The sequence below is a fragment of the Aspergillus lucknowensis genome, assembly GCF_044049455.1.
Source record: "Aspergillus lucknowensis strain CBS 449.75 chromosome Unknown BJX67scaffold_7, whole genome shotgun sequence".
Lineage (NCBI taxonomy): Eukaryota > Fungi > Ascomycota > Eurotiomycetes > Eurotiales > Aspergillaceae > Aspergillus > Aspergillus lucknowensis.
The window spans coordinates 247,612-259,583 of NW_027263551.1; the positions used below are offsets into that span (position 1 = coordinate 247,612).

Below are 11,972 nucleotides of genomic sequence, written 5' to 3' on the forward strand. Positions count from 1 at the left end.
AGTACATTATCCCTCCTCTTCCCTCAATATCGAAGCAAGAATTCGAACACTCCAGGTTCTTCCTGCCTATGCTGAGGGGCTCCCGAAAGCTCCTCACGCCGACTCGTCGATAATCTAAGCGACTTATCCGCAAATAACGTTCCTGCTATCGAAAGTTTCAATGGGTACAAACGCCATAAAGAGGGTCAAGGGACGCAGCACCAGCTCAGCAAGGTCAACAAAGCGGGCGGAAAAAGCGGGGACAAAGCTGGCCGGGAGGATCCTTCGGGGTGTCTGGACGCTCAAGAACGAATCGAATTGAGCGTGGAGAATGATGCCATCGGGCTCTTCTCCGGAGTTCCATATCGATGCTTCCCCGCAATCTTGTGGTCAAAGCCGAGGCCCAAAGCTGCTTAACGACTTCGTTTCTCCAAAAGGGATTATCCTCGGGAGAGCCAGCGTACTTCGTGAATTATATAACCGGAGTATGTTTCAACACCCTTCTCTTTGACCGCCTGATATTCACCATACATCGAGATGGCATCCGCGGAAGACATTCCCCGCAAGCTCTGGGAGCACCCGAGCCCTAGGGCTACTGAGATGTGGGCGTTCAAGGAAAAATTAGAGAAAGCGAAAGGCCTTAGTTTTCCGGTATGTCTGCTGCGAGAGTTACACGGCGAGTATCGTCTTACATATTCTAGACGTACTATGACCTCTACACCTGGTCAGTAAGGAACCGAGCTGCTTTTTGGGACTTTAGTTGGAAATATTTCCCCATCATTCACGAAGGTTCTTATACCAAGGTTGTCGATGAGTCTGCTCGCATTGATAGCATTCCCAGCTGGTTCGAAGGAATCCAAGTGAATTTCGCGGAGAACATGCTATTCACGGCCGAGAAGGCTCCCAATGGATCCCATTTCATCACGACAACCAACAAAGAGGACAGCAAGATCGTCGCAACTCAAGTCCGTGAGGGAGCAGCGGAACCAGCAATCTCCATTACCTGGTCTCAGTTGAGACAACGGACAGGAAAATTGCTGCAGGCATTAAAGGCCACGGGTGTCACAAAAGGAGACCGCGTGGCTGTCGTCGCTAGCAACAGCATTGACACACTAGTCGTCTTCCTGGCAACGACCGCCCTTGGAGCTCTCTTCTCATCTGCTTCTACTGATACCGGCGTGAAGGGCATTCTGGATCGTCTTGTCCAAATCAAGCCAAAATACGTGTTCTTCGATGACGCCGCTGTCTATAATGGAAAGCACATCGATCTTCGACCGAAAATCACAGATGTTGTCAACGGCCTCAAGGATACGGTGGAATTCAAGACCATAGTTACCCTACCCCGATTTCCCGGTCAGCCTGTCGATGTGAGTGGTGTCCCCAGGACCCAACCTCTGGCGCAGCTGCTAGCCACTGCGCCCTCCGACAAACTGGAGTTTACGCGCGTTGCTTTCCGTGACCCGTTCCTGGTAGCCTTTTCGTCAGGAACCACCGGAAAGCCAAAGCCTATTGTCCACGGCGTTGGCGGGTACCTCCTCAACTCGAATAAGGAGGCCCGGCTGAACCGGCGCCACGGCCCTGACTCGGTGACGCTTCAATACACCACGACTGGCTGGATCATGTACATGTCAGCTATATCCGGACTCCTCTTTGGCGGGCGCACCATCCTCTATGATGGGAGCCCATTCGTTCCCGGGCCAAGAATTCTCGTCCAGCTCCTGGGCAAGTATAAGGTGACCCATTTCGGAACCTCTCCGCGCTACCTCCACGAGCTGCGTAAGAACGGCATCCAACCGCGCAAAGAGGAGGACCTGAGCAACCTTTTGCTTGTCACAAGCACAGGCATGGTCCTTCCTGAATCACTCTTTGAATGGTTCTATGACGATGGTTTCCCAGCTCACGCCCAGCTAGCCAATATCTCCGGTGGAACAGATCTTGCGGCTTGCTTTGGGCTCGAGAATCCGCTCACCCCACTCTATGTTGGAGGTTGCCAGGGTCTCCCGCTGGGGATCCCCGTCGAAGTATACGACCAAGCAGACGAAGGCGCCTCGGGCGTAAAAGGTACACCTGTCCCTGATGGCATCCCAGGTGAACTAGTCGCGACGGCAGCCTTCCCAACCATGCCCGTAAAATTCCTAGGAGATGACGGTCCGAAGAAATACTTCGATTCATACTTCGCACGGTTTGACAGTACGCGCCAACCCCCCCTTTCCCCATCTCCATCCCCTCCAATCCCCATAACTGACCTCTACCCCCTCGAAACAGACGTCTGGACCCACGGCGACTTCATCTCTATCCACCCGATCACAAAACAGATATTCTTCCTCGGCCGCTCCGACGGCGTCCTCAACCCTTCGGGAATCCGCTTCGGCTCCGCCGAAATCTACAACGTAATTGAAACGCAGTTCACGACTGAAATCGTCGACTCCCTCTGCGTCGGGCAGCGACGGCCTCAGGACTCCGACGAATCCGTGATCCTCTTTCTACTCATGCGTCCGGGACATCGGGTCACCCCGCAGCTCGTGAGGCGTATAAAGGAGGCGATTAGGCGGGCGTTGAGCGCGAGGCATGTGCCGAAATATGTTTTTGGGACGCCTGAGATTCCGGTACGTTTATCTTCTCTTTTTTGTGAGCTTTCTCTGCTTAATCATATTCAATACTTCTCTTTGAGACGGAGAGGGTGTTTGTTCTAACGGAGCTTACTTCTAGACGACGGTGAATCTCAAGAAAGTCGAGTTGCCCGTGAAACAGATTGTCTCGGGTAAGAAGATAAAGCCATCTGGGACGCTGCTGAATCCGGAGAGCCTGGAGTACTACTACCAGTTTGTGGATGTAGAGAAGCTGGTTGAGCCGAAGAGCAAGCTCTGAATTGCGTATAGCTTCGCGAGCGTGAGACCGAGTAGCAATATATAGACGAGAAAGCCCGCCCCGCTAGAAGTATATAGGCATGACCTTAATAAGACCCTAGATCGACTGGCTCTGTTTGAGACTTGCCTGTCTTAGTTTAACTATACAATCCATAAAATACAATACTAGTGGTACTAGTAGGAGTAAGGAGTCTTGTGCTGAAAGCCTCGCAGGATGGTAGGCTACATCCAACCCGCGTCACCGTGTAGCCAGAAAAAGCAACTGTAATCATGGAATGTTGTATTGTTTCTTCCCATCCGCCAGCAGGAGGGGTCTGAATAATAATGAGTCGGCACACTGCCGCCTGACAATTCCGGTCTACGTAGGGAAACAGAGTGACAGTAATACAGGGTACCACGAACATGAAGCATGGAATACAAGTTAGAACCCAAGAAAGAACATCCGCCCACTCTATACGCCACGCCCGTAGTGAAGGTAAAAGAGGTCGTCTTGAGAGAGATATTGCGTCGTTACGGAGGAAATGAGGTCTATTTGTTGTGGACTAGGAGATTGCGGAACGAGTCCCAGTGGTCTGAATCAGCGTATCTAAAAAGATTTAGTTAGTTGAGAGGAATCAGTTTGATGTTTGAAGGGGTCATACATGTAAACCATGCTACTTCGTAGGCTGGACATCAAAGTCTCCGGATGCCAACGGAAGAGGTACATGACGAAAGCCCAGCTGAAAGACGCAAAGACTGCCCAGGCGTTGCCTTCAATCTGTTTTCGCGCTTCCGGGCCGATGAGCGAGGATAACGGGTGAGCGCCGGGCTTGATAGAGAGTTTGGCGAAGCCGAGGACTACACGTGCGAAGATGTAGATCACGATCTAGCAGAGCGTCAGCATTCTGGAATACCAGAGACAGAGGAGTCTTGTCCACAAGCCTTAAGTAACGTACCTGTTGCGTGATACTCGATTTATGTCGACCGAACACCGCATAGCCTCCTAACAAGCCAGCAAAGAAGCTATCATATTTCCCTTCCTTCCCAACCCCTGCGGGGTTGACGTTGCGCAAAACGATCATAGAGCTCTTGTAGATCAAGCAGAACATAGCTAGGTTCCGGGCATGTTGGCGCGTAGCGTTCAAGACGAGCTTGACTTTTTCCCGCACCCTAGATGACGTATGTCAATTGGCACCCCTAAGATGAGGAGAACTGGGGGGAGCTGCGGGGAACTCACGTTCCAGAGCGGAACAGGAAGATCATCCTGGGGCAATGCCGGCTGTGTTAGCGTAACGGACACTCAAGTACCCAAGGAAAGAATTGCATACACCAGGGCGTGCGGAAACCGCACCTTGGCGCCGTAGACCGCGCCATTGCGAATACCCTTCAGGAGCGACAGCAGCGGGGCAAGGTCGGGGTTTGTAACCAAAGCATCCAGCCGAGACTGTATAGCAATTAGCGTTTCCAGGATCAGGCCGAAGAGCGCAGTCTCCGAACCCTACCACAACAGCATCCATAGCGTCGGTCGTCGAGGTAGTGGCAGGTTGCTCGCTGTATGGCGCAGGACCTCGGCAGACCAAGTCGGATCAGTGGGAGGCACAAGTTCAGTTGTACCGGCGGACGACACCTGGGATGTCAGGGAGCATCGGGAGAGACGAAGGTCGGGACAGCGACCGGGGAGAAAGGAAGAAAAGTTCTCTTAAGGGCAGCGGATGAGAGGAAGCGGCGTTGCGGGTGGCATTTCCAGCACGTTTTTGTACCCGCGTTTGGAGAGCAAAAGATCCTCGGCATGTGAGTTGCAGCCGAAGTCGACCACAGCGCCAAACGTCATGGTCACGTGCGGACTTCCACTTAACGCGAATGAGCTATACAATACTATTCCTCATCGTAGGCTCAAGTCACACCGTTAACGCCTGAAACAACCCAAGATATAAGACCAAACAGTAGGTAGACTCATCACTCCAGTCTCGCCCTCTTCGTTCCCTCGTCCTCCGACGCCTCGTCCACATCCATCATATCAACACTTCCATCCTCCTCATCCGACTCAACTCCAGCCCGTCGCTTCAATCCCTTCATCTTCCTCGTCTGCAATCCACCTAGATCTTGCTTCGTAAGATGCACCCGACCGACCTTATCACCAACCAGATCAATGCCAATGTTCTTCTTCGTCTTGATCTCCTCATTCGGCCTCCTGCCCTGCTTCATTGCCTCCTTCATAACATCACGAGGAGCCTCCTGAATACGTCCAATCTTGAAGTCGAACTTGGGTCCAATCTCCTCCAGCTCCACACGGGGCAGCTTATGTCCACTCCGCTTGGTGACAATCTTATACCATCGTAGGTGAATGACAGGCGCCAGTCCCGCCGTAGGCTCCTCCGCACCAACCATAAGCGCATACTGTAACCCTTCAACATCGATCTTATCGCTTATCTCGCCCTTGAACAAGTCCACAAGCATGCTCTTAACCATTGTGTGGGTTGTCGATGTTTCGTCCTCCCACGCACTTCCGGAAAAGAGCATCAACGGTCGTAGGCCAATCCCGATGTGCATCTTGAGCTTGCTCATGTCCGGAATCTCATCGCCATCGGGGCTAGGGAGGAGGAGTAATTCGCACATGTCGAGTATCTTGGCGTTGAAGATGCGGGCGAGTGTTACGCAATTAGGACGCTTCTTGCTGCTGCTTCCAAAGACGACCAGGCCGCAGTCATTCTTGTCCGCCAAGAACTCAATGCTCTCGACGCTCTCGAATGGGTGGATGTTCTCGTTTTTCTTGTGGAAGAGGACGGAGTGCGGTGTTGTCAGGGAATGGAACGTCTTGAGGACGGTGTGAAGCGGTGCTGGGCATTTTGAGCCGTGAAGAAGTAACGTGCGCTTCGGGCCTTCAACGAGCTGAGGCTCTTTGGCCTTCAGAATGCGCGCTGTGCGCGGATTCTTCGGTTTCCTGCAGCAGAGATTTAAATTAATCGATGCTGTTCTTCGAGTATAACGAACGACCAGGGGGATAATCTGAGAATCAGTCTAATATGGACACAGTATAAACCACTTACACTTCTCGAAGCATTTTGGCCAGCCCAATTTGATTCTGCAAATGAAAGTCGTTGATGCCGTGGTCTTTTGCCTGGGTTGCCAATCCGACCGGGAAAAGTTTTGGCGGAAAAGTCTTGGCATTACTTATCGATAAGCGATATCCAACCCTGAGAAAAGGGCATGGAGGACAGGCAGAAGAACGGGAAGGGTGAGAAAAATGGAGAAAAAAAAAAGGAGAAAGGAAGAGTATTCATGTCTTACAATCAATAAATGTGCTAATATCTAATCTTATATCTACTCTAGTCGCAGCTTCTCGAATTCACGAATCTGCTCCTCCAACCGAGCAACTTCGCTCTCGGCATCCCGAAGCTTCTTCTCTTCTTGCTCGCGCACCTCAGGCTTGGCCTTCTCCTTCCATCCAGCGCCGCTGATCAGGACGGTTTGACGACGAACGGTCTCCCGTGCCTTGTCCAAGCTAGCCTGGGCCTTTTCTTCCTGCTCAAGAGCTACCTCTTTAGACACACGAAGGTAGACTGCGGCTTCTGATCCCACTGCAGCAACAACGCAGCCTGATGGGGGAGTGGTATTCTCAGGTCCGAGCACTGTAAGCTCACCAAGGGTCTTACCGCCCAGAGACTTGACAATGTGCAACTCATCCGAAACGGTCTTAAAACTGGTCGCGCTGTAGGTCTGGACGATTATATCGCCCTTCGTCTTGACTTCGTATTGAGCAAGGATTGAGCGAATGGCCTTGGAGGTATTGAGAATTAGCTCGTATGCGGTTTCGGCTGCAAAGTCATCGAACTCGGCGTTGTACTCCGGGAACCTGGCCTTCATGATCGAGATAGTATTGTCACCAGGCCGGCGAGGGAGACGCTGCCATAGCTCTTCAGTAATGAAAGGCATGATGGGATGGATGAGAGTCAGAGCGCCCTCTAGAGCAGTGTAAAGAGTTTCCTTCGCGGACTGTTGTACTTCTTCGGGTAAGTCTGGAGCCAGAAGAGACTTTGAATTCTCAATAAACACGTCGCAAAGCTGGCTATACCAGTACTGGTACATTGTGGAGGCAACCATGGAGAATTCACGGGCTTCGAGGTTATTGTTCACCTCCTTAGCGGCAATATTGAACTTGTGCAAGATCCAACGCTCAGAGAGCGACTCCCTACCGGTCTTGGAAGGTGTAGGCTGCGGCTTGAAGTCATCACCTAACTTTCCGAGAACGTACTTGGTGGCCTGGTAGATCTTGTTACAGAACCGGCGGTATCCGTGAATGACCTGGACGTCGAATGCGATGTCGCCTCCTATATTGCATTGATTAGCGGCCTACACAGTCCGTACACAGCGGTCGTTGATCTTACCTCCGGTTGTGTAGGACACGAGAGAGAACCGTAGGGCATCGGCTCCGCACTCGGGAATGCCCTTAGGGAATGCCTTCTTCTGATACCTAGTAGCCGTAGCGACCTCCTTCTCGGCGAGGTTCCCGACAAGCAGCTTAGCGTGGAGATCATCCAGCTTAATACCCTCCATAACATCCAGAGGATCGATAACATTACCGAGAGACTTCGACATCTTACGTCCCTCAGAATCTCGAATCAGGGAGTGGCAGTAGACCTCCTTGAAAGGAACCTTGCCAGTCATCTTGATTCCTAACATAATCATTCTCGCAACCCAGAAGAAGAGAATGTCCCAGCCAGTCTCGAGGACGGATGTAGGATACAAATTCTCCAAATCATGGGTCTGGCGAGGCCAGCCAAGAGTAGAAAACGGCCACAGCCCCGAAGAAAACCATGTATCAAGTACGTCTTCATCTCTCTTAAGGGTAAACTTCTTGCCCGGGAACTTCGCTTCAGCCTTCTTCTGAGCCTCCTCTTCGTCGCGGCCGGTGATCCAGAGGTTGCCGTCGCTATCGTCACATTCTTCTCCCTCAATCTGCACGAGGTAAGCAGGCGCCTGGTGTCCCCACCAGAGCTGCCGGGACAAGCACCAGTCGTTGATCCCCCGCATCCAGCGGAAATAGCTCTTTTCGGCAGACTCGGGTCTAATGACAATGTCGCCATTCTCAACGGCCTTAATGGCAGGCTCCGCAAGGCTCTCCATCTTCATCCACCATTGCGGCTTTAGAATGGGCTCAATGACATCGTTAGATTTAACACAACGAGGTATCTTCATCGGGTTGTTTTCCCATTTCACATACAGACCCCTCTCTTTCAGCATTTCGATGACCTTGTATCTGGCGTCGAATCTCTTCGTACCGGCGAAAGGACCACCGTTCTGGTTAAAGGTACCATCGTCGTTCAGGACCGAGATGAATTCCAGGTTATGGGTTTTCCCGCGATTGAAATCGTTAAAGTCATGAGCCGGGGTAATCTTTACAGCGCCAGTGCCGAATTCAGGATCGACCTCGGCATCAGCGACGATAGGTAGCAGGCGTTCGATAAAGGGGTGGCGCGCAGATTTGCCAATCAGGTGCTTGTATCGTTTATCGTCAGGGTGAACGGCAATACCAGTATCACCAATCATGGTTTCGGGACGAGTCGTAGCAATTTCAATCCTCTCAGAAGTGCCGTCAATCTCATAACAGAAGTGAGTTAAAACACCGAACTCAATCTTCTTGTCATAGCCAGGAACATCGAGGAGCGTACGTCCTTCAACTTCCTTGTTTTCAACCTCGAGGTTAGAAAGCGAAGTGTTTAGAGCCACACACCAGTTCACAAGACGATTAGCACGGTAGATGATGCCCTCCTCATGGAGGCGGACAAAAGTCTCGGTGACGGCAGCGGAGAGGTTGGCATCCATAGTGAAAGCCTCTCGAGACCAATCGAAAGAACCTCCTACTCTTCGCAAGGCATTTCCAATATTTCCATGATACTCGTGCTTCCAATCCCAAACTCTCTTTAAGAAATCTGGCCGACCCAAGTCGTGCCGTGTCTTCTTTTCCCTCTTCCAGAGCATTTTCTCAACCACACTCTGCGTGGAGATACCAGCATGATCCATACCGGGGAGCCACAGGGTCGTCTTACCCTTCATCCGCTGCCAGCGAATCATGGTATCCTGAAGGGCATTTGTGAGGGCGTGGCCCATGTGCAATGATCCGGTCACGTTGGGTGGGGGAATCGGGATAACAAAGTAGCCTTCTGGCTTGACCTTACCATCAGGGCCGAACTCAGGCTTGAAGAGGTCACGCTGCTCCCACCATTCATATCGACCAGCCTCGATAACCTTAGGGTCGTACGCATCCGTTGTCTTTTCTTTCTCAACCTTGTTGGTTTTCTTCTCGGCTTTGTCGGCTTTGGGCGCTGTAGGCTTCGATGCAGCCTTTGCTTGTTTCTCTTGGAACTTCTTCAACTTTTCGGCCTTTTTCCGTTCTCGCTCCACTACCGTAGATGATGACAGTCAACAATACAAGCCCACAATAGTTGTTACGACACAAGCCGTTGTCGAATTCCACAAGCAGACGTACGCTCTTTTTCACTCTTCACCTTCGGAGGCGCGGCTGCATCCTGTCCGGCATTCTGGTTGGTGGCGGGAGGAACGTCCACCTTGGGGCCTGTCGGCTCACCAGCTGAAGCAGAAAGCCTTGTTAGCTCCTCCGTTTGATAGCCATGGGCCAGCCATCTTGGACCAAAAACTTACTTGGGTTCATCGAAGCGGAGTCTTGAGCCATTCTGGAAAACGGTCGGTATCTTGGAGGAGGAAATCTCCTAGGCGCCGCTCGCGCCACGAATCGCCGAATAAGTATCTTGACCACCGATGACTCAAACGGCGATAGAGAAAAGGGAGGAGGGGTTGGAAGTTGTGGGAAATGCGGGCAAATTAAATTTCCCAGGCGCAGAACAGAGAGCGGAACGAATCAAGTCTGGCAATGCGGGGCGCTCAAAAATCCCAGTGGTGCAGCGCGATTGGATGGAAAGACTTCGAAATCGCGATTGGGCTGACAAGGAACAGATTTCGGACCTCTCAAATTCACATCACGTTAGGGAAGCGCAGGCATGTTATCTGACTCATTTCTTGCGAGCTCTTCAAAGCGCGGAAGAAATTCTGGGCCCATGCTGATGCACGTGACCTATATCTAGGGAGGCTGAAAAAGAAAGGAGAGAGACCAAATCCGACCCGTGTTGGGTTTCTATCGAAGAAGATGCATGCGAAAATACACGTAAATTCCATGGGAGAATATGAGTGCATTATACGACTGCCAGACTAAACCCCCACGCCTTTCAATGATCATAATGTATGGGCCATCCCGACAACTGAAATCACAACCACAGGTGAAAAGAATAGAGGCAGTTAATAATAAAGGTCAGGACAAGGAAACGAAGCCGTGGAATCGGAACAGTGGGTGATAACCCAGGACATCAGCCCAATAAATTGCTTGGGGACATAGAACTGGAAATAGACGCAACCCTTGGAAGGCAAGCCCAGCCATATGTACCAGCACGGAGATCCCCACTCAGTCAGGACGTCACAAAGAGATCAAATGGGTTCAACATCAACTAGGGTTGATGGGTGTATGTATGAAATTTGTTTGTTGTCGTGAGTGTCTTTCCCATCGGTCATGAGACCCCGCCAGTTTCGGTTCCACGAGCATTGATCAAGTTCGAATGGCCGAAACAAGTACTGCGGATCTGTTTACTAATCTCGCAGCTCCATTCCACATACACTGAACCCAAATAATTGCACCAAAAGGGCCAATACGGTGCACATAAAGCGCGAGCAGCCACATGTGATAAATTCGACTTCGGGGTATTCCTGGACCAAACTCGCGCCGTTCGCGTTCCTTGGGTATCTCATGACGATGCGTTGCTTCGATTAGCCGCCTCTTCGGCTCGGATTTGCGCAAAATAAGGGTGAGCCATAGCTTCCTCGGCGGTCAGACGTTCCTAGAAGGTCAGTAAACAGTCACTGCAGGTAGGTCGCGTGGCGAGTGCAACTTACCGCATGATCATAACGGAGCAACTTGTCCAAGAAATCTATTGCTTCATCACTGATGAAGCGCTGGTTCTCGGGGCTGACAAATGATTGCCAAGGCTTTCGGGGAAACCGGGAGAGGATCTCATCATATTGCGGATCGAGCTCAATTTCGTACTTGTCCAGGTATTCGAATAGCTCCTCGGTTCCTAAGACCTTGGCGATCTTCACGAGCTGGTCGGAGTTGCTGTTGCCGTGGAAGAACGGTTCTTTTCGAAAGATCATAGAAGCAAACATAGCACCGAGGGACCACATGTCCAGTGAATAGTCATATTCTTGGAAATCAACAAGTAGTTCGGGGCCCTTAAAGTATCTTGAGGCGACTCGCACATTGTACTCTGTGCCCTTGTGATAGAATTCGGCGAGACCCCAGTCGATCAAGCGGAGCTAGAAGAGGTCAGAGAACTCCGTGACAATAGGAGGCCAACCACAAACCTTCCGCTTTTCATGGTCAATCATGACATTATGGGGTTTCACGTCACGATGCATGATGCCCTTGCTATGACAGAAATCCAACGCTTTCAGAAGCTCATAAACGTAGAAGCGGACGTCGTAATCGGAGAAACGAGGGTACAATGTGCGGAAATCGGTATTGTTGACATATTCAAAAACCAAACTCGGGGTCTTGCTTTGATTGTCGCGGACCACATCGAGCAAGGCTACCACATTTGGTCCGCCTGCCAGGTTCTGGAGGATCTTGATCTCTCGCTTGATCTTCTTCTTCTTAACCGGCTTGAGGACCTTGACAACGCACTTCTGGTAGTTGACAATATTGATTCCTTCAAACACTTCGGAATACTTCCCTCGCCCTAAGATAACAATCTTTTAGTATGTGCCATTCCAGTCGTGAGACTTGAGGGGAGCCAAGGGTATAAGGTAACCAACCGATCTTGCGGACCACTTCGTAGTTCTCCAGAACACCCCAGGAGATATTTACGCTGTCATAGTCCCAGTAGGATCGAGGCATATGCTTATTGACATCAGCGTAGACGCGCGCCATGATGATGGCGGCCAAAGAGCGGCGTTGATATCAGCCCACAATCAGAGACTCAGAGACTGCGAAAGCGGCGGGGTTGGTGGTGGGATGGGGTGCAGAAACGATGGCGGTGGGCGCAAAAGCAGCTCAAATTGAAAAGGACAGACAGCAACAGCTGC

General features: G+C 51.3%; 5 protein-coding genes across 5 annotated transcripts; 1 reads left to right on the top strand and 4 right to left on the bottom strand.

Moving 5' to 3' along the window:
• Positions 1–516: 516 nt before the first annotated feature.
• Positions 517–2,847, top strand: BJX67DRAFT_378562 (acetoacetyl-CoA synthase; the record flags this gene model as incomplete). Its single annotated transcript, XM_071032367.1, has 4 exons — positions 517–630; positions 681–2,169; positions 2,245–2,585; positions 2,689–2,847. 4 exons carry the CDS (start codon positions 517–519, stop codon positions 2,845–2,847), a joined length of 2,103 nt encoding a protein of 700 aa, XP_070888987.1.
• Positions 2,848–3,023: 176 nt separating this feature from the next.
• Positions 3,024–4,439, bottom strand: BJX67DRAFT_302808 (Tim17/Tim22/Tim23/Pmp24 family protein). The gene is made up of 6 exons (XM_071027006.1): positions 4,328–4,439; positions 4,154–4,269; positions 4,063–4,089; positions 3,782–3,995; positions 3,488–3,711; positions 3,024–3,432 (listed from the first exon to the last, which is right to left on the bottom strand). Exons 1-6 carry the CDS (start codon positions 4,340–4,342, stop codon positions 3,375–3,377), a joined length of 654 nt encoding a protein of 217 aa, XP_070888988.1. The 5' UTR covers positions 4,343–4,439; the 3' UTR covers positions 3,024–3,374.
• Positions 4,440–4,781: 342 nt separating this feature from the next.
• BJX67DRAFT_378564 (rRNA-binding ribosome biosynthesis protein RPF2) lies at positions 4,782–5,886 on the bottom strand (the record flags this gene model as incomplete). The annotated part of the gene is made up of 2 exons (XM_071032368.1): positions 4,782–5,766; positions 5,873–5,886. The coding sequence occupies 2 exons, from the start codon at positions 5,884–5,886 to the stop codon at positions 4,782–4,784; spliced, it is 999 nt and encodes a 332-aa protein (XP_070888989.1).
• Positions 5,887–6,075: 189 nt separating this feature from the next.
• On the bottom strand, positions 6,076–9,770 carry BJX67DRAFT_302843 (valine--tRNA ligase). The gene is made up of 4 exons (XM_071027007.1): positions 9,486–9,770; positions 9,313–9,414; positions 7,211–9,226; positions 6,076–7,153 (listed from the first exon to the last, which is right to left on the bottom strand). The coding sequence occupies exons 1-4, from the start codon at positions 9,514–9,516 to the stop codon at positions 6,147–6,149; spliced, it is 3,156 nt and encodes a 1,051-aa protein (XP_070888990.1). The 5' UTR covers positions 9,517–9,770; the 3' UTR covers positions 6,076–6,146.
• Positions 9,771–10,020: 250 nt separating this feature from the next.
• BJX67DRAFT_302851 (casein kinase II subunit alpha/alpha') lies at positions 10,021–11,925 on the bottom strand. Its single transcript, XM_071027008.1, has 5 exons — positions 11,703–11,925; positions 11,253–11,626; positions 10,785–11,204; positions 10,649–10,729; positions 10,021–10,160 (listed from the first exon to the last, which is right to left on the bottom strand). Exons 1-5 carry the CDS (start codon positions 11,815–11,817, stop codon positions 10,137–10,139), a joined length of 1,014 nt encoding a protein of 337 aa, XP_070888991.1. The 5' UTR covers positions 11,818–11,925; the 3' UTR covers positions 10,021–10,136.
• Between the last annotated feature and the right edge of the window lie 47 nt (positions 11,926–11,972).

Bases quoted from the DNA above. Each gene is read 5' to 3' on its own strand.
- BJX67DRAFT_302808 (XM_071027006.1), bottom strand. The intron at 3,996-4,062 runs GTGAGTTCCCCG...TACGTCATCTAG, and splicing joins TTCCTGTTCCGCTCTGGAAC to GGTGCGGGAAAAAGTCAAGC. The intron at 3,712-3,781 runs GTACGTTACTTA...ACGCTCTGCTAG, and splicing joins AATCGAGTATCACGCAACAG to ATCGTGATCTACATCTTCGC.
- BJX67DRAFT_302843 (XM_071027007.1), bottom strand. From the start codon at position 9,516: ATGGCTCAAGACTCCGCTTCGATGAACCCAA. The intron at 9,227-9,312 runs GTACGTCTGCTT...CATCTACGGTAG, and splicing joins GGTGAAGAGTGAAAAAGAGC to TGGAGCGAGAACGGAAAAAG. The intron at 7,154-7,210 runs GTAAGATCAACG...AATGCAATATAG, and splicing joins CGTGTCCTACACAACCGGAG to GAGGCGACATCGCATTCGAC.
- BJX67DRAFT_302851 (XM_071027008.1), bottom strand. From the start codon at position 11,817: ATGGCGCGCGTCTACGCTGATGTCAATAAGCATATGCCTCGATCCTAC. The intron at 11,205-11,252 runs GTTTGTGGTTGG...GACCTCTTCTAG, and splicing joins TTGACCATGAAAAGCGGAAG to CTCCGCTTGATCGACTGGGG. The intron at 10,161-10,648 runs GCATCGTCATGA...ACGGCTTCGTTT, and splicing joins AGGCGGCTAATCGAAGCAAC to CCTTGTCCTGACCTTTATTA.